At 49.0% G+C, this 20,394-nt stretch overlaps 3 protein-coding genes and 2 non-coding genes across 5 annotated transcripts; 4 read left to right on the top strand and 1 right to left on the bottom strand.

The window, feature by feature from the left end:
* Positions 1–615: 615 nt before the first annotated feature.
* On the top strand, positions 616–5,394 carry FPOAC1_003505 (uncharacterized protein; the record flags this gene model as incomplete). Its single annotated transcript, XM_044848068.1, has 10 exons — positions 616–753; positions 861–995; positions 1,066–1,095; positions 1,142–1,206; positions 1,254–1,695; positions 1,744–2,074; positions 2,132–2,628; positions 2,676–3,170; positions 3,221–3,364; positions 3,412–5,394. 10 exons carry the CDS (start codon positions 616–618, stop codon positions 5,392–5,394), a joined length of 4,260 nt encoding a protein of 1,419 aa, XP_044713984.1.
* A 658-nt stretch (positions 5,395–6,052) lies between these two features.
* Positions 6,053–6,147, top strand: FPOAC1_003504. The gene has a single exon. It is a non-coding gene; the product is annotated as a tRNA-Ile (tRNA).
* A 5,338-nt stretch (positions 6,148–11,485) lies between these two features.
* On the top strand, positions 11,486–13,144 carry FPOAC1_003503 (uncharacterized protein; the record flags this gene model as incomplete). The annotated part of the gene is made up of 1 exon (XM_044848067.1): positions 11,486–13,144. One exon carries the CDS (start codon positions 11,486–11,488, stop codon positions 13,142–13,144), a length of 1,659 nt encoding a protein of 552 aa, XP_044713983.1.
* Positions 13,145–14,026: 882 nt separating this feature from the next.
* Positions 14,027–14,121, top strand: FPOAC1_003502. Its single transcript has one exon. It is a non-coding gene; the product is annotated as a tRNA-Ile (tRNA).
* A 2,475-nt stretch (positions 14,122–16,596) lies between these two features.
* On the bottom strand, positions 16,597–17,523 carry FPOAC1_003501 (uncharacterized protein; the record flags this gene model as incomplete). Its single annotated transcript, XM_044848066.1, has 1 exon — positions 16,597–17,523. One exon carries the CDS (start codon positions 17,521–17,523, stop codon positions 16,597–16,599), a length of 927 nt encoding a protein of 308 aa, XP_044713982.1.
* Between the last annotated feature and the right edge of the window lie 2,871 nt (positions 17,524–20,394).

Raw genomic sequence — 20,394 nt, 5'->3', positions numbered from 1 at the left:
CAACTCGAGTCCCTCCCAAGCGCGCATGATTGATTGGAGATCCGTTGGTTTTGGTCCAAATTTCCGCCCAGTCAGTTGCATGCGGTTCAGCGCAGTGCATTGCGGCAGTCCTTCCTTACCTTCCATACCTCTACTATTTTGTTTTTTTCTTATCCCTTCCATTTTCCTTCCCTTCTCCAGCAACAGAAGCACCATTAACTCGCTTGCTGTTCGCCTTGTCCCTCTTTTAACCCTGTTAGCGATCCCACGAACCGAAGCGAACGGGCTCCCTCGCTCCCCTCTCAATCATCGATTCCGCACGCTGACGACGGTCGACCAGGCTCTTTAGCGAGCCCAAGTGCACGCCCTACCTGGATCCAGGTATCAACGACAATATCATCCGTCATATTCGACTACAAGAGCTCGATAACCGAACCCGACCGGCTTCGTATGTAGAAACGAACCGCCCTGCGTCATTCCGCTCCCTTGACTCGATCCTCGCTGGGAAATGACAACTTTGTCCGGGCCTAAACTTCGTCAATCCGCCGCCGCTTGCCTCTGCTATCCTCGAGGAAGCATAATTCAGCTGGCCACGATCCAGGTCGAGCATCATTGAAGCTAGGGAGTTATTGAGAGATGGTGCCCGAGCGGCAGTACCATGGCAATGGCCGTCCCGCCATGGCCTCTCGCGAGCGATCTGTGCCTGGCACACCTTCACGGAAAGAGAAGATTCGAGAGAGCTCTGCCCTACAAGATCCAGGTCTAAAAGATTATGTTCGTATTACCCTGCCGCTGATGTCGCTGGTACCTGAACGCCTGGGTTTCTGGATGGGAGCAGGATTTCGCAAAAGCGGTGGCTAACATTTACTTTTTTTGTTCAGCGCTTAGGTGAATGCCTTGGGAAAGGTGCTTTCGGATCCGTATATAAAGCCTTCAACTGGGGCAATGGTGAGGCAGTTGCTGTAAAGCAGATAAAACTTGCAGACCTGCCCAAGAGTGAGTTGCGCATGATCGAGGTGGGTTACCAATCAATCTTGTGCTTTGGTATGCGATTTGAGTAAGCTGACATGTGTGGATGTTGTTTAGAGTGAAATCGATCTTCTCAAGAACCTTCATGTAGGAACATTCGCTCTGCATTGGTTATGAAGGCTAATAATAGTAGCATGACAATATTGTCAAGTACATCGGTTTCGTCAAATCCGATGACTGTCTTAACATCATTCTTGAGTACGAGTCTGTGCTACAACTTACAATTCTGGAACTAACGAATCTAGATACTGTGAAAATGGTTCTCTACATTCAATTTGCAAGGCGTACGGCAAGTTTCCTGAGAATCTAGTCGGGGTTTACATGACGCAGGTCCTACAGGGACTGCAATACCTCCACGAGCAGGGTGTTATACACAGAGATATCAAGGGCGCCAACATTCTTACTACGAAAGATGGCACGGTGAAACTTGCAGATTTCGGAGTGTCTACAAGCACGCTGGCTGGTGGCCAGGATAAGGAGGCACAGGTTGTCGGGACACCTTATTGGATGGCCCCCGAGATCATTCAGCTTTCCGGAGCTAGTTCTGCATCTGACATCTGGAGTGTTGGTTGCACAGTCATCGAGCTACTTCAAGGCAAGCCTCCATATCACAACTTGGCTGCTATGCCTGCTCTGTTCGCAATTGTCAATGATGACCACCCCCCACTACCCGAAGGCATCTCTGCAGTGAGTTATCGTTTTGTCCCTCAAGCTTATGCTTGCTAATCCCGCCAGGCTGCCCGAGATTTCTTAATGCAATGCTTCCAGAAAGACCCTAACCTCCGTGTTTCTGCTCGAAAACTGCTTCGTCATGCTTGGATCACAGGATGTCGTCGGACCGAAGCTCCTGTATCACGAAAACCGGCCAACTTCAGTGACGCCGTTGAGGAAGTCAAGCAATGGAACAAAGCTCTAAAATCTTCAGAACCCAACCTCCGAGCATCTCTCGGCTCTGAAACCACGCCTTCAGCACCAAAATTCCATGGTGGAACTCCTGCCAAGGGTTCTCTATCGCTTGCAAAACTTCGACCTGGCGCGGGAGCTTTCAGTAAGCCTGAATTAGCCGGTATGCCGTACTTTGATGCTAGTTTTGCCCCAAGTCCAAGTTCTGACCCTGCCACAGATGATGACAACTGGGACGACGATTTCGCAACATCTATTTCACCAAGTGCGCTGCATCTACCTCATCTCAAGCCGCAAGACAACTTTGGCGGTCTGTTATCAAGCGATCGCTTAAAGGCATTCGCCTCAATAAACGATGGAAGGAACGAAAGTAATACATACGACGACGACTTCGAAGGGGAGTTAATGACCATAAAGGGGCTGGGTCAATGGCAAGACAGCAGTGATCTCCAGGAGCAGACCATCAGACCAACACCAAGAAAATCTACAAAACCATCAGAGCCTGTCAAAGCGCACAGTCGAAACAAATCGAGTACGAGCAAGGCCGTAGGCGGAGGCCGGACCAAATCGCCTACGAAATCCCATCTAAATAATAAGTTCGAGTTACCGTTAAGGCCGGATCTTGCGTACCGAGAACAAAGTGTAGATGACTTTTCGGACCTCTTTGTGGACAACGACAATGTTTTCACTCACAATGTGAATCAGGCTGTGAGAAGAGTAGGTCAGCCGTGACGAGATTGAGAACAAAGGCTTACATTTTACAGAACTCACGACAGAGTGATGCTCCACAACTGTTTCACCCATCCGATCTTACATCGTTACCAAGGTCGATGCAAGAAACCGGTTCGGGCAGCATGAAGAAGAAACTGTTATCGCGGCCCTCAGTTCTTCCAGATGCGCCAATGCGACGGACACGGTCAGGGATAGAAATCCAGAAATTCGCCGAAGATGACGACGAAGATTTTAGCGACGTTTTCGGACCTGAGTCATCAATAGCGGAGAAAGAGGAGAGTGAGAAGGGATCTGAGGACGGTGGCCTAATGCTTATGTCCCGCGTGTCAAGCAGTTCTTGGCTAGGAGATGAAGAGGACGAAGATGATCCTTTTGCATATATGGATCCAGGTTGGGATGAAATGGATTTGGAAGCCAACATTGCCCGAGATCGACATGCCAGGTTAGCAGTAAGGGTGGAGGATCTGGTGAGGTCCCTGAAAACGACAGAGGGCGATGATGCCCTGGCTGAGTTCTCAGAAGATTTGGTAAGTGATTGTCATATCATGCGACAGAGACCAGCGCTAACATGTTGCAGCTTGCTTTACTTTGGGAAAACAGCGAGGTCAAGAATCTAATCATTAGTGCTCACGGGCTGTTGCCAATCCTTGAGATCCTGGAGCCTTGTACTGTCAAAAGCAAACAATACATGATCCTGCAGCTTCTCAAGGTCGTCAACGCAGTAAGTCCCTCCGTTTTTAGCACCTCTGTAATTTGCTAACCCTCCAGATTATTTTGGATGATGTTGAAATCCAGGAAAATTTGTGCTTTGTTGGTGGTATTCCTATTATTACCAAGTTTGCTGCAAGACAATATTCGGACGAGATTCGTCTTGAAGCAGCGGCTTTTGTTCGCCAGATGTACCAAACATCGACACTAACACTGCAAATGTTTGTGTCCGCGGGTGGTCTGAACGTACTGGTTGAGTTCCTCGATGAGGACTACGACGCTACTCGAGACCTTGTTCTTATTGGGGTCAACGGTATCTGGAACGTCTTTGAGCTTCAGGGGCCAACCCCCAAGAACGACTTTTGCAGAATCTTCTCACGAAGCAAGATTCTATACCCGTTAGCGCTCGTCCTACATCGAGTCGTTGATGAAGATGAAGAGGATGAGGACGGGCTCGGCGAGCTCGTTGAAGGTCGGATTGTCAACATTTTCTATCTCTTCAGCCAAGCAGAAAACTATGTCAAGGAGGTCATAGCAGATCGGCAAGTATTGAAGAGTGTATTAAAGGACCTGCGTCTCATGACGCCGATCCACCAGATTACGATGCTGAAGTTCATAAAGAACCTTTCTATGCTCTCGACTACGATAGAGTCGCTACACTCAGCCGATGCCATCGAGTTCCTGATCGATCTGCTTAGCTCCAGTATGAAGAAGGGCCAAACGCACTTCCGCGAAATCTCTAACCAGGTCCTCAACACCTTATTTAATCTCTGCCGTCTCAGCAAAGAACGACAAGAGGACGCTGCCGTCCATGGAATTATCCCTCTTCTCCTCAAAATTATGCAGACCGACCGCCCACCGAAGGAATTTGCCCTTCCGATACTCTGTGACATGGCGCACTCGGGATCCAAGGGCCGCAGATTCTTGTGGCAGAACAAGGGTCTCAACTTTTACGTATCGTTACTCACAGATCAGTACTGGCAAGTTACTGCGCTCGATGCCATTCTAGTCTGGCTTCAGGAGGAAACCGCCAATGTAGAATCTCATCTTGCGGACGGCGGTTTCACACGTGCCATTATCAGCTGCTTCAGTACCAACAGAGTCAACGCCTTTGATTCCAACCTGCTAGAACCGCTACTCAAGTTGCTGCGCCTCAGTCCTTCTGTTGCAGCGTCGCTAGCGAAGCCCGAAATGTTTGCCGGTATCGCACAGCGATTGGGTCACAAGAAGGCAGTTGTCCGACTTAATCTCCTCAGGCTGGTAAGAACTATTATGGATGCATGCGAGCCTCTGGGTAGTGGTGATGGAACAAGGTCTCTCAACAGCTCTCAAGTGCGGTCTCTCATGGCTTCTATCCAAACGTTGGCAGAGAAGGATACAGCTGTTCTTGTACGGAACCTCGCATCGGAACTGGTGCGGTCGAATATCGATACCACCGTGAGACCCAGCGAGAGTGCTGCCAGCGCCGTGCCAAGTTCTTCATCATCAAGACGGGGAGGATCTCGTCGGAACAACAGCTACACACCTCCCAGCTTGCAGACTTCTGTATCAGCAGGCCCACAAACGCCCACCCACAGAAACCGCGCCAGTCTCGCAAACAACGCCTTTGTCGAGGTAGCAGCCAGTCCGCGGCGATCGGCTGCCGTTGAACGAGAACGGGAAGGAATGATCTACCGGCCAAGAAGTAGGGATGGACCGACCGGTATCCCCCGACGTATTAGCGGCGAGTTCGCTCCCGTGAAAAGTCGCCTTCCTCGCACATCACTGGTTACCTCAAGCAGTTCCAGGGCAGCTGTCGGGATCAACGCCAACGGCAACAGTCCTGCGCTCAGCTCGCGCAATGACATAAGTATGGGTGCTCGCAGCGACAGCAGCTTGAGCAATAAGGAGAACGTAGGCCGCGCGCCGGGCAGCCGAGACGGGATCGGTAGTAGGGACAGCAGTAGTAGTTTGGCGTCGCCTGGCTTGTCAGGAGTGCCAGAACGGGCAGGCATAATAAGCAAGAGACGGAGTCGGATGCCTACAGAACCAAAATGGACATGACGGGAAGAAACGAAACAGAAGAACGAAAGATGAGTGGAAAGCGTTATGGAATGCACGACATGATAGAGATGAGGGAGTCGTGATGATGAGGAGTTGTTACGCCACGATAGACACGAGGGACGGTAAAGACGCAGAAGGACTGCGATTCCTCGATGAACATATCCAAGACAAGACAAGAACAAAGACTATAAATGAAAGAACAAGCTCATGAAGCAATTCACTTTGTCAATATCACTTTCTCCTCACAGCTGTGTGTTTTCTCCGGTGGCCGATTCCTCATTGTAGCAGAATCGACAGTTCGGTCAAGATTTGTCCAAGCTTCTGGCAATGACGACGAGAAACCACAACTCCTTGGACTGAAACATTTACTAGCATTGTTTATAAAGCATCATTGTATTTGCCGCATTGTGTTTCGTGGATATCAGATATTCCATGTCGTGTGGTTTCCCACATCTGCCTCGGTAGATGGACATCCGATTACTAAGAGATTTTCCACATCTTAAATACGAAATGTCGAAACATCACGCTTGGACATCTCGAGCCCCTGTTTGTTCTACGGTCTGACTGAAGAGTTTCAGGCTTCACGATGCATGGTTCCTTGGGGGACTGGCAGATTCATGGATTCATTCCGCTACCCGTTAAGTTATCGAATCGGCTGGCTTCCGTAGCTCAGTTGGTTAGAGCGTCGTACTAATACTTCAATCTGAATATTCAGTGATGCGAAGGTCTCAGGTTCAAGCCCTGGCGGGAGCAATCCCAATTGCCTTCCGATTCGTCTTTTTGCCATTTAGATATACCAAGCAAGTATCAAGTTGGGCCAGTGAGTGGTGAATAGCTTTTTGGTGGGTGGGTTGGAACATAATTGATAGGACCAAAGTTGGTGGCGGATGTAGGGTAACTTTGGGGGCAAAATGATGTTTGTCAACAAATGCAGTCAAAACTGAATTCAGGCAAGAGTTTACCTTTTGGTTACATTTTTCATATGTTGATCATCAATTGCCAAGTCACATTCTAAACCAATTTGTCGAATCAATGGCTCATCATCTGTTCATGATCCTGGCGTAACCGCGACGGCGGCTGCAAGTCTAAGACAATCGAATCACGAGAACAGCTCTAGACCGTTCGGCTGCACGCAGATCTCATGGCGCTAATAGAAAACAGCAAACAGAAGCTCTCTGGTAAGCGCCGTATCTTCTAATATGATGGTTGCACATCTGCAAGCGACTGCACAGTGAGTTGATCAATTATTGGCTGTTGATGATGCTACGCCGTTGTGATGCGCGTAAGAGGCGGCTGATAACTGATAATATTGGTCGTGCTAAACGCGTCCGTTTGGCTGCAAGGAAAGAAACTCTACTCTTCACCGCAATAAGGTCCGAGAGTACCTGTAGGTTTCAGGGCATGCAGCACTAGGGAGTTGACGAGAACAAAGAGATGTTATACAGTGTTGGTTCTCTCTATACAGGCGCCCAATAGAACAGGTGCATGGAATTTCTAACTTTGATACATATGCAGTATACACAAAACTTACGTGCCACAAAGAGACATTGGATTTGTACTCCGACATGATACACGACCAACACGATATTCCCATTCCTTTGATAGTCAGATATCTTCCGTGCACACACTCGCCAAGTGGAACGAGGGGGGGCAAGACATGTCTCTGATATTAAAACACGGTTAGTGTCAAGGAACGGAGCGGCAACTTATAATAACCTGAGCTTAGTGCACTCTTGGGGTCTTGCTCATGTCTCGTAAAGCTCTCCGGTACTATCTACAAGCTTTATTTATTAGTGTACAGACGGTCCTTAGGGCTCAGAGGTCCGAAATTAAACAAAGATGACACTGATTTTAGTAAAAACTTTCTTTGTGCGTGTGGTTGTAGTACTGTTGCATGTACCTGCAGGACAACCCTCGCTTGTCAACTTGGTTTGGTGGCTACGGTAGTAGTAGGTACTTGTATCCGTAGTAGTGTTTCGTTTCTCAATGGCTTCCATTACAAGGGTCCACGATGCAAATCTATCAAAGCTCATTCCAAAAAGCTACGCCACGTCTTGTTCTCCTAAGAGCTGCAGCTTACTAGAACAGAATAATGGAGAAGAATAACAAGCCACCGAATTACTCATAATAAAAAAGAACACGTACTTGCCGGTCAGAAAGATGAAGATTTCTAATTTAGTACTCTGACTACCTGCCCAGCAGATAACTACTAACTATTTAGGCAGTAATACAAGGGACCGAGGTCGGTTCGCCTGAGAAATAGGTAGAGCGCGTTACTTTTCACTCGGCACGTGTCGTGTTGGGAATCCTCATGCTCCCTAAATGATGATCTGGACAGAACAGGGCAGGGTTAAAGACCGATGAACTGAAATGGGAAAAAACGGACAAGGAGGCCCGCGGCGATGAAACATTCAACGTGGGGAAAGAATACGAATCGAGTAGTCCCGACAAGGGGCCCTTGTGAAGCATGAAAAAGAAAGCTGCCGATGCCGAACAAAGTTGAGCTCAAGTTCAAACAAGGAGCAAATATTATGCTACACGGCTGTAACTCAACAGCAGCTCAGTTTTGAACCAAAAAGACGGGATGGCGGTAGCTCCGTTCCCTCCACTTAGAGGACCCTGTATTTAACTAAGACTAGCTATTGCCAATAACTGTCTTGTGCAGCTGGAGATCCGTCTCTGTTAACGGCAAAGCTAGCGGTGACCCCGATGTTGTTGAACAGAGTAGTAGATATACAATGTTGTATTGTATGAATCTGGGCAAAAAGCTGAGGACAGCGTCAAGGAACAGAGTAACAGATTGATGAGCCTCGGCCATGACGACAAAAAAGCAACCACAGACATGCTTTGCATGGACGTAGCCCACAGCGGGCGATCCGTGACAGGGTTCGAATTTGACATTGACATTGACATTGACAGGCCAAGGCCGTTGCGCAACTATCGTCGTTTTTCACTAGGATCAGTTAATTGCGACTGGCACTCATCCTTGATTTTGCTGACATGTTGTCGATACTCGGTCCATTCGTTCAAGTTATCTACAATAAATGATCCGTAAATAAGAGAAATGCCTCGTCGGTGACTGTTGTCATCTCCGATGTCTCGCTAGAGTCGCTACCATCACAGTTGTTTCGTTTATGGGGTCAGTGTGATGCCTGTACTCTGTGAGCTAGGTAATGACAATTCACGAATCCTATATCAACGTGTCACGCTCTCTTTGAACATGGTCTTCCAGATATAGCAACACATTAAATACAAGCTTAACCAACACCACCTTTAACAAAGAAGAGGCACAGCACACACAAAGAAACCAAAACTCACTTGCAGAAAAATGAACGCCGATCAGGCCGTTACAAAAACAGACAAGGATTCACCTTTCCCATCACATCCGATGCTTCAATCCCCTGAAAGGTCTCGTGTGATTGGCGGCATCAGACGCCAAAACACCGCCTCGAGACTGTGCCCCCTGGTTTCTAACCCCTTGGAGGGCTGCCTCATGTCGGTCGCGGCGCCCGCAAGCGTCTCTGATTGGAGATGATGAACCCATTTAGGATCCCTGTCGCTTGCATGTAAGCTCCAGGGGGCGTCTTTTTCTCTCTCTTGCCTTTCCTTCTGTAGCTCGGCCGGCCGGACAGCAGAGCAGTGAGAGTTGGTGAGCTGGCCATTCGCTACCCACTGAAAGGAGGTCCTTACTGGACTGTCACGCGCGCTATCTTGGGCAGAAGCTACTGCGCGACCAAGTTAGTATCTTCAGGTGATATTTCGAGACACTATTGGCCACCGGTCCACGAGAGGAGACATCGCCTCCAACTTTCTTTCAGTTCATTTTGACAACTCGAGGTTTAAAATTCGTATCGTATTCGAATGGGCTCCTTTTTTATTTTGTGTGCGCGTACTCGTCTCTTTGCTTTATCGTACCCTAATAGTAAACACGCATCTCCCTGTTCGTATCTTGTAAGCGAATGTTTAATGGGGTCAACTTCGTCATCAATTAAGTCTTCTGGTGAGTCAGTGCCCGCAAACATGGATTCAACACCAGCCGAGCCCTTACCATGAAAGAAATCCATGTTCCCCAGGCATAAATGAGGTGATCAAAGTTAGCTCGATCTCGTACTGTGTTCAGGCACTGTCGGTACCAGCCCAAAGAAGCGTCCCCTTGTCCGTTTTAGTGGTAACTGGGCTTCTTGATAGCGCGTTGACCATCAGCAAGTGAACGTGCCCATGTGTAGTAGCCCTGTCGTATTCTCATTCCATCCGTCCAGCTGGATCCTTACATGTCGGGCGTTTCTTTCATATTATTATTGCTTTCTTCATATTAGGAGGCAAAGGGGGAGGAGGGTATGAGTCGATGTGGAAATGGGCGTCGTACTGGATCTAAATAAGGCTCCAAAAGGCTGGCACGCATTTTCACTGGTCCAGATAGCCCTTAATCTGCTGTGATGCACTGTATGTTGTCTGCCCATTCAGAAGCTCTGAATCAGAGAGCCTTTGAAACGAACGCTTAAGGCGGTGGGATGTGGGAAGAAGGTACCGGACAGGCCTGGCTACAGTAAGCGTGAGTAGGGACATACTGTATGTTCGACGGTATAATCGTGCCACTGTACAGTATCAGAACCACTGAGTTTCGTGTCGACCGGTCAAGCATCGCCTCCGTTCCTTCCTGCTGCTAATTTGAATGTTAGCCTGGCTGCACTCAAGCCACTGCCCTGTCTGATTTTCCCCAGCACACCCGCCCGCCAAGCCGTTCCCACATTTCCTTTCCCACACCTGCTCCTGCTCGTTCGGTTCGTGCTTTCCATTTGACACTTGCTCTCGCGCCTTCTTCGTCCTCCACTCCTACCTTCCGTCCTCTCTTCTAGACTTAAACTCCACCACTTCCTTTTTTTCCTCCTTCCTCCCCTTCGCCCACTATTTTGCGCCCTTCCTTCTTTCATCTCTCTCCTCTTCCATCCTCCTCTCTTTCCTGCGTCGCCTCGGTTGCACCGCCTCGCCTCGCATTTGCAAAGCTCCTCTCGAGAATTATTCCCCCGCGTCCGCGTCTGCGAATCAAGATTCAACTCTGCCCAACCAAAAAAACACTTACTCCATTTCGCCGCACGCATTCGCTCTCGCTCGCCCACCCGCTTGCCCGCTTTCGCACCACAAAAAAAAGCCAACGCACGACAATCGGAAATTTGTGAAGGAACAAAGATCAAATCCCATTTGAGGTTCTGGAAGGCGCATCTACTGGTGATACCCTGCAAACCCATTTTAATCTCTGTATTATTCTTTCGTCGATTCTTGCCTTATCGCCTATTCCACCTTCGGTATACGGATACCCATCAACACAGCTTAATCTCGACACTTCTTCCGTCATCTTCATCAAACCAAGACTGCAAAACAGACTTTCCACTCACAGAATAATCGAAAAAGACTCCAAAATTCCAGCCGAAAAAAATTCAAGAGGAGGCTACGATAGAAGGTAATACCTGGATCATTCACATCTGGATAGGCATCGTTTCGACGACGTTGTCTCACTCAAACTGTCTCGGAGAGATAAGCCAGCTGGAGCTCGCGCACCCAAGTCGTGTTGATCACTCGACTCGCCGCTTGAGCGTGAATTTATCAACCCATTCACGAGGTTCCGGTACACATTGTCACCTGACCACGGTCTACTTTTGACCTTGCTCAACGACTTCTCGTCGATCGCACTTTGCGTCGCCCTTCGTTCACCTGTTTGCTCCATCGAATACGCTGGACTTTAATATTTGACAAGCTTTAAACTTGTCATTTGTCTTTCTCTCGACTTTTCACTCGTCACTCGAAACTTGCAGCTTCTTGGATTTGCGTATTTTGGTCTCTCTCAACGCAACATCTTCAATCGGCATACATTCTGTATCGATTACCAACCGGAATTCCCAACTCTGTCGATTTCATCGGTATACCCGTATAATTTGTTCGGCTTGATTTCAGCAATCCATATTTTCTAATCCAACCGACTACTTCCTTGCACGCAAGACCTAGTCGAACCACGTTCTCTGTCTTTTCTTTATCGATCAAATCTTAGATCTACAATTCCCGCTTTGAGCAACAGACACAGGCGGTCTTGCTCAAAATGTCTTCCAACGGTTTCGCTCCCAACGGCCTCGCCATGCCCACTGGCGGCCTAGCTGCTCGACGCGGCAGCCAAAACCCCAAGCCTCTCGCGGTTGATGTCAATAGCCAACCCAAGGACAGGGACTCTGGTGTTCCCACCCCTCGCACTAGCCGCTCCCACCTTCTCGCTGGTCTTAGGACCGCCCCCAAGTCCGCTACTGCTGCTTCGTTCGGCCCTCAGTCTCCTACGACTGGCCCTCAGCAGCAGTACGCCCGGAACTCCATGGCTGGAAATGCCTATGGCATGGGCCAGGACAAGACTTACAACGCTCCTAAGACGGCTTACCCCCAGTACGGTTCTCAAAACAACTACAACCAGTCGGTAGGTCAGCAGTACACTGTTGATCAGATCCTGTCGCCTCCTGAGCTCTTGGAAGAGCAGGACCCAAGCTTGTACAATCAGCTTGTGGCTACCAATCTCTACCTGGCTCAGCAGCAGCAGCATCTCCAACAGCAGCTCTTGAGCGTGCAGAATGCGACCCAGCAGTTCCGACAACTCAACCTCAGCAACCCTCAGCTCATTCAACAGCAGCATGCCCTGTACGAGCAGCAGCAGCAACTACAAAATATGCAACAGCAGATCCAGCTCCGCGCTGCCCTAAGCCAACAGCAGCAACAGCAAGCTCAGCAACAGCAGCAGCAGCAGATCTACTACTTCAACCCCATGACCAACGAGTACTTCATCCCTACCCACCAGCAGCAACAGCAGGTCCAAGCCGCACAGCTTTACAACGAGCAGCCCTCCACCCCCGGTTTCAGTGGGTTTCAGCAACATCTCCAGCAACACCACCAGAGCACACCCTCGGTGCAGGTTTCGCCTCCTGCTGAATCACAGCCCTTCTCTTTCCGCAGCAACTCACCACCCAAGCGGTACGAGTCTCCTGTGGAGGTGACTCCTCTTCCTCCTCCCTCAGCCAATGCCTTCCGCCGTGGTCATAAGAAGGTCTCTTCTCTGGCTCCCGTTAACAGCGCTATCGCTGCTGCCATGTCGTCCGACGCTGCTCCTAGGTCTGCTGGTCCCAAGACCTCCACTTTCCCCATGACCCCCATGACTGGTGGATATGGACCTGGTCAGGCTCGTGCTGGAGAGCATCCTATTCGCCAACCTCGTGGTCCTCCTTCTCTTGACGAGCTCAAGCAGAAGCCCACCTCGAAGTATGAGGGAAGCAAGAACTTTTCCGCCCGCACTCGTCGTTCTGCTGTCTCCAACCTCGTCCGTGCCGGTCTAGAGCGTCGTAAGGGCACTGGCAGCTCTTGTGGTAGCATGAGCCCAGTTTCCGAGACTGCTGAGGAGTCATCAACTCCTATTACTGATAACGAGTCTGACTCTGGCCGCAGCGGATCCGGCAGCCTCGCAGGTGACATGGAATGCCCTAGCTCACGCACATCTGCCAGTGGAAGCTGGGGTGCTATCGGCTCTGACCGTCCCAGCTCACGCCAGAAGACGCGCAAGAGTGTCGACAGCATTGAGAGTGTCAGTTCCAACGGCGAGAGTGAGAGCAACTCTTTCGCTGATGTGTTTAAGAACGGCGCTCTGCGAGCTGCCAAGGCACAAGATTCGGACAACCAGCGCAAGGCACACAGGCGGGTTTTCACCAAGAGCACTCCTTCTGCTTAAAGGCGATGCTTTAGCTTGAAACCGTTCTTACTGTCACGATTTACGCGCTCGGACTTTTCATTCTGTACACATGACTGCTCGGATTGGACTGCATTTTTCATGGTTGTCGTTTAGTCTTTTTCTGATCACTACAGGAGTCTTGTTGCCATCCACATGGGAGTGGATGAAACACGTTTTTCTTTGTCTTTTGCGAACTTTTACTATTACAGAAGTTTATAATTCGCTTCACAGTCTCTCATTTAGACTTTTCTACTTCGTCATGACATTGGGGGGAATCGCCCGGGGATAATCTTGTCTCAGCCTAGATGGACGAATGGGTTACTTGGGGGTTGATGAGGAATCTTTATACCAATGAGGATGAGAAGCATCACCGGGGAACAACTCTGGCCTGAAAACCTCTGTGAGGTAGTGAGCTAGCCCCTGATGTGGTTTACGGCCGGCGTTCCTGCGGGAATAGTGTTTCGGCAAATTTGACATTTGCTTTCGTTGCATTCGTTATGGCATGTCTTACTGTCTGTCTGCTGCTGGTCGCAGATTCGTCGGACTGGTAAAAGGGTAGACAGATTCATAGATAGTTTACAATGGCACAATCACAATTTGAAAGCCACAACAAGCTTGCTCCATGTCTATCTGGTGATCTCTTGATATTCATTTTGTGCCATCTAATCATGCCTGTAGCTGGGCCTTATAGCAGACTATGTTCCACTTGGACTTTGTTCTCGCCAGGTATTTTCCCAATATTCCAGCCTCTTTTCTTTGATCGTGCATCCTTTGGAGTCTGGAGCTTGTACAATTATCACGTCGTTTTTTCTCTGCTTATCTTTGATCTGTAGTTCAAGTACGCAAATTCTAACACTGTTCTTTAACAAATAAATCTGGACGGCTTCCGTAGCTCAGTTGGTTAGAGCGTCGTACTAATACTTCAATCTGAATATTCAGTGATGCGAAGGTCTCAGGTTCAAGCCCTGGCGGGAGCAATCCCAATTGCCCTCCAGATTCTCTTTTTGCATCTTTTTGACATTTTCACATTGACCTTTTCTTTTGCTGCCTTGGTGTTGGTTGGGCTGTGTTGAGGAGGGGAGGAGTGATGTGTTGAAGAAGGGTCACTTTTGCGTCAAGACTTGATTGTGTTATATACCCAGGATATCTATCTTGAGCGGTTGTTACAGGCAGTCAACAGAAGATCTTTTGTGTCCTGTCTCTGTAGAATGAAGCTATGTTATTGCAGGCTTTCGCAAGACCCTCACAGTCAGTCGCCTTGTTCTATCTGGTCAGGTAGTTATCAATGGTATTCTTCAGAGTGCACATCTGCTGGTAAAACAGGCCATCCTCTTAACTCCGAGGATAATTGGTAAGCAGTCCATGCTATCCTGAAACTAGCTCTCTGATTGTCCATACATATATACTAAAGCGTACAAGTTCACTCATTCATCAACCTCTAGGCCAGCAAGCATTGGTCCAAAGGAATTATAACAAGACCCCATATAGGATGATCTCAACTCAAAGTACCTACCCACCAGTTCTTTGTACCTGTTCATCTCCACGTGGCTTGACATAGTTGCTGATGAAGTCATGCCCGAAACCCTGTGAGCCCTCCTAGCAAGATACAGACAATGCCAAAGATGGCCTCAATATATCACACGCAAGTATCCACGTTCCAGAAGACACTAACCCAATCAAACACTGTTTGTAAACAGGAAAACCGTCGAAAAGCAGGTATGGGCAGCTGCAAACTGCAAGTGACATATGCTCAAGGTAGAACCCTACCACTCACATTAAATACGCAGAAGCTCAAGCTAGAAGCATCCGAAAGAGGCATCAACTTTCGAGGAAAAAAGCCATTGGCATCCCTCTTGAAGTTAACATCTGCAGCCAACTTCAAATACAGAGCGCCATGATATAGTGTTCTCGAATCAACAACTTTGAAATGCGCGTAGGGATGCGTCATGCATTGAACCAAAGTCCCTTTATGACCTGGTCAGTTATACTTTTCTTTCGTTGTACTTCAGAGGCACGGAAATAACGACATGGTCTTATAATGGGCCGCAAAAAAAAAATGATGAGCAAAATGTGGTTCTGGTTTCTGACTGTTGGGAAACTTGAGCAAACACTAGGTTACCTTTCATCTGATCCTATTTCCCCTTCCTGTCTAGTTCACGAATCCTTCCATGAGTATTATCCCCGTTCAACATCCACCATCAGCCCTACACGAAACCCGTCTCTCGTCATGAAGCACATGCTCCCCTCCTTCTTGTCTCCCATCCAGCACACACGTCCGTGATCACCCGCTCACCGCACAAGATCCCTGATGAGTATGTATTCCTTCTCATCTCACGTAAGATGTTTAAATTCCCCGTCCCACAGACAAAGAAGCGCCGTTACCGCTCCTGCTTGAAACGGAGAGGAGATAGAGAAAGAGAGAGAGGGAGAGAGAGCTTACAAGGCCTGTCCTTGCGGAGTATCATAGGTTAGGCAGGCAAGCCAAGAAACTTCGGCTCACATCGCCGATCATGGTGCCCGGTAAGCCTACACACGTATAATCGACTAAAATCGGTAAAAGGCGTATAAGTCGTTGGTCGATATGACTTGACCTGCATGACGCGCGAGCTCGCTTTCTCGTTTCATAGCTGCAGCCCTTTGGAAGGATCTCCTGGATTTGTTTCTGAATGCGGCGAGCGCTTTCGGACTTCGGACTTGTTTCTTCTGGGTCATATACGCGGCTTAGTCCTACGATAAGCACTTGCAAGGGGATGACTTTGGGGCCAGGCTCCTCTCTGTAAGGCTGACGAGAGCGGAATACTCATAGCTTCATTACTTGAAACTCGTGATATTGCATTGAGACGGCTTACTCGTAAGTAGCCGAGAAAGTATCCGCAACTTGATTACAATGGTCTGGCTGGAAGCACTTTGGTGATAGTTCAAGGATAGACCCTTGGTATATCATGTGGGGCTGAGCAAGCTGATGCTGAAGGACTAGTATCGGGGATGAGAGAGGATGTTACTGAATGGTGGCACAATGTGATACAGTACGTTTGTAACGGAGGAGCTTGGTCATAGTATCATCAATACAAAATCTAATCATTGACAGGAATGACTTGTGGAACATATCCCCACAGCCAAGAGTGAGTCCCTGTCCTAGTAACAAACAAAGTAGACGAGTCCTTGAGGGACATATTACACTAAAAATGCATCAAACAGATTTCCAACCAACAAGACAGACAGAATGAGATAATGCACTGCGCCCAAAACCAAAAGGTACACATGCCGTTAAAGTAAGACAAGAAGAAATTTTGCCCCAGAAGCGCGGTCGTAGGACCACATCCACCTCTAATATCAAGTCGTAAACGGTCGTTACACATGGATCCCTATGCCGGACCATAAGTGCCAATCATATCCAGTCAGATATCAACTGACAGTGGTACACCATGGTCGTTCCGAAACTGTTAAACCTGTCATCGCATTTCCTCTGGCCGGACAGTTGCTCCGTAGAAACCACCACCGTGATTCCCGCCCGAGGCTGCACAAGCAAGGCAGACTCCGCCCCCGTACACACGTGTATGTCTCGTCCAGCCGGCACCCTCGGTATCAAGAACACCAATGATCTCGCCCTGGACGCCGATCTCCGTGGTTCCTGCGTTTGGTGGAGCCGGTGGTAAAAACGGACTGGCAGATGGATAGGAGCTGGGCGACAAGACGAGATCGGCAGCATCTGATATGTCTTGTGATTGGGAAACGGGGACTCCGATAGGAAGAGTTTTGTTGTATGAGCGCCGACGGGTGACTGAGGCTGTTCCTGCGCTAGGGGGAAGGACAGCGTCTGCAGTTGAAGACATGTAATCAGGGTTTGGCTGATGGATGAAACTATCGTCACCAGGTCGGGCACGACCTTCAAAAGTAAAAACAGCCGTGCTCAACTCAGGAGGAGTCAAAGGTGGTGCCGGAGGTGGTCGCGATATGATGTGTTTGGACATGGCATTGTCTGCACTTTGCCAGTTGGGGTTGATGACCAAGTTCTTCTCTGCAGAGCTGACTTGTAGGCCACTTTCCACATCGATATCTCCCCGATGCCCCAGTGGTGTGGTGTCCTTCTCATCCATTGTCCAGATAGGCCGCGACTGCAATAGTCGTCGAGGCTGTGAGAAAGACGAGATGATAGATCTAGCAGGAAGGTTCTGTTGATCCAAGCCGCGCATTTGTCGCAACCATAAGTACAGTTGTAAAACGCAAAACCGTGCAATCACAGCAACAGCAAAGAGAGCTAGACCAGCTTGAAGAGTCTGCAGAGAGGGAGACGACTTATTCAAGTAGTTGCCGGTAGCAGACGACGTCGAGGTGGTGTCAGGTGTAAGTTGTGTTACACCTTGATTAGTTACGGGCATGTTGCGCCGTTTAAGTTAGTGATTGATCGATATGTTCGCGGAAACTTAATTTTGGCGCCGCCGGTGACTTGGCGGGGCTGCTCTCAAGGTCACTCTACTCCTGCGGTCAGACTGTGACTTCCTGGGGGTATGCTTGCCCGTTGCGATGACAATCCTCGTCTGGTTTGGTAGGGCGGAGTAGACAGTGTCGACAAGAAGGCTGGGCTAACAGACAGGGTTGTTTGGTGGCCTCGGACTCTCTTGATCCAAGGTGATCCCCCCAGCACCGCGGTTAAGGGCGCTTGCTCAGTAAGACGAAACGAGTTTCGTTTGATGACAAGCGGCGCGCGTGAGTAAGCGTTGTGCGCCTTAAAGAGCCTTGGTGATCACGAAATCTTGTCCACCACGAAACTCGCGCAAAGTATTCACTGGAGCCGGTACAGCCGATTTGGATCAGCAGAATCTTGTCAGATGATCTCCCGACAATACGAAAATGGTTGGTAGAGCGAGCTATCAGGGTCGTCAATGTAGTGCTGGGGTTGCGACAGAGAATGAAAAGCCTAAGTCGAGGCTCTATTACTGGTATTGCGTGGTAGAAACGAAAAGACCAAAGTACGGAAGCAATACCCTCTACCTGAATATGTTATCTGGTCAGGGACGCAGAGTTATATACGACATTTGCCCATGAACTGATGGCATGGAAACGACCAAAGACGATCAAAGCAGCAAGCCAAGCTAAGCGCATCACTTGATGACAATCAGGCCAAATACAGAAGGATAGTTGGACACCCATACTCACCCACACCCTGCTCCTACAGGAGTCTGGGCTAGGGATAATTAGAAAGCGAACATGGGTTTCCTTTGGCAAAGGAGCGGAAAGAAATGCTTCAGACAGCCTCTTTCAAAAGGGCTACTAATCGAGACTAGCTGTGGCTTCGGCCCCGGGACGTGGGTACAACATTTGACGACGTTTAACTCGTAGGGGTGGTTGCCATAAGTGGAGTTCTAAGTTCTAGAGTGCCACTAGGATTTGACAAGGTACTGGTAGAAGAGGAATGGCTTTTGTCCGGGTAGCCTTGATTATCGAGAAGTCATTGCTGATGAAGTCTGGTCAAGACTTACTGGCGTGGCAGGCTGTTTGTTGAACGCTGCCACAACTTGCTGTGGTGAAATGAAGACTGACTGGGGTCCAGATGAAACATGAATTAGATACAGGGAACGAGATCCTAAAGGAGGCCATGAGATTGCAGTGACACTGGAAGCCGAGTTGGGCTGAATTGTCTCACCAGAGCTGTACAGGGAACTCAATGAATCGTGTGCTCGAGTCGCCGACCCTCACGTTGCAGTTGCCATGTAGTCATCGAATGGGGATCACAGCGAAGAATTTCAAGGTCGCACCGTACCCCTCGGGCGTATTACAAGAGTAGTTTGCTGCAATGCACAAGATTGCAATCCCTGTTTTCAGCCCGCGACTTCCAACGAAGGCGTCAAAGGAGAAAAAGTCGCCTGGGCGAGCCGGGCGTCCCCTTGGCCATTGCCCCACGATCGCACTGCAATCTGTTTTGGGGCCCCAAAGCGCGGGCCCTGCAGATTATTCCCTTGACCAAGCCTAATTTCTGGTCAGTTTGGCGATAGAGTGACGCCAGAAAATGGGCTAAAATGAACATTTCAGCTGAGGTGAGCCCTATTGAAGCAACGCCATGGGCCAGAGGCGGACCCTTGTCACGAGCTTGTTCCAGACAGGGGATTAATTTAGAGACTATTGGTCAAGTGGATGGGACGACGTCGCGCCTGCATCCCTTTGGGTTAGACAAGGCTGCGTTAATGGCATGGGTGCTGGCAAGTCTGTAGAAAATGAATGCTTCTGCATGTATCGAACGGTTTTCTCAAGATCTAAGGCAACGAAGATCGGCCTTGTCTGACACGCACCGCCGTAAAAAGATCGACGGATTTGTTGGCACTGAGATAAAGTTTCTAGAATAGGCTCTAGGATCTGTATCTTCGGCTTGAGCGGTGTGCTGCATTTCCGTAAACAACGTGTAATGGCGTCGACTATGTCCCTGCATGAGCCGCTCAGTGCAACCTTAGATCAAGTTGTCATATCCGTATTGTAACGGTCTTGAGGAATATGCGTCCGCCTCTTGGTCAACAGACACCCTGCCAGAAAGTCAGTGTTCAGCGCATAAAGTATCATACTTGTCCGTGGAATAAACAAGCGTTCTTTGTGTGTCGGGTACTGCAGCCAGCCAGAGTATTGCGAGAGCACCACAAGAACGTCAAAGGCGGGGCAGCATGTCATTCAATTTGTCTCTGCATTCGGTGTGGAAGTTGTAGTATACTATACGCGGCAGAGCTATAGTAGTTACTCTTCTTGTCAAGGACTTTTGTTAGTCTGAACAAGTGAAAAGTACATGTACCTGGGTTTAGCGCAACCCGAAATTCCCGACTCTGGGAGGGTCTAGGAAATATGTCTGGGCAATTCTGGAAGTCTGCGTCATTTGACGGGTGGCTTTTCCCTGGAGGGGTCCGGTTCGCCTTAGCGGATTTAATGAAGTGATCCTTGTTGACTCGATCATGCTTGCCGAGTATAATGATCGATGTGTATTAAAAGGATTCATTGCGGATATGTTGGTGGCCGGTAAGCTGTGGATGCCACGCAGGTCTCGATGCCTGCCGCATAATGCAACACGGGACGGGAGAATGCGGCATGAGACAGCATGTCATTGATGAGGAAGGATTTATTCTGGAGCAAAAGTATTATTGACATCCAAGCGATATTGATGATCAAGTCTTGATTGTGACGCTGGAAAGAACAGAGGCAGCTGAAACTGGCATTTATGAGACACGTGATTGGATGTGTAAAAGGAAGGAGGGGGCCTAGGAGGGGCCACC

The sequence above is a fragment of the Fusarium poae genome, chromosome 1 (genome assembly GCF_019609905.1).
Source record: "Fusarium poae strain DAOMC 252244 chromosome 1, whole genome shotgun sequence".
NCBI classification, from domain to species: Eukaryota; Fungi; Ascomycota; class Sordariomycetes; order Hypocreales; family Nectriaceae; genus Fusarium; species Fusarium poae.
Note: the sequence above shows the minus strand (reverse complement) of the source record. Positions and strands in the feature narration are given on the sequence as shown.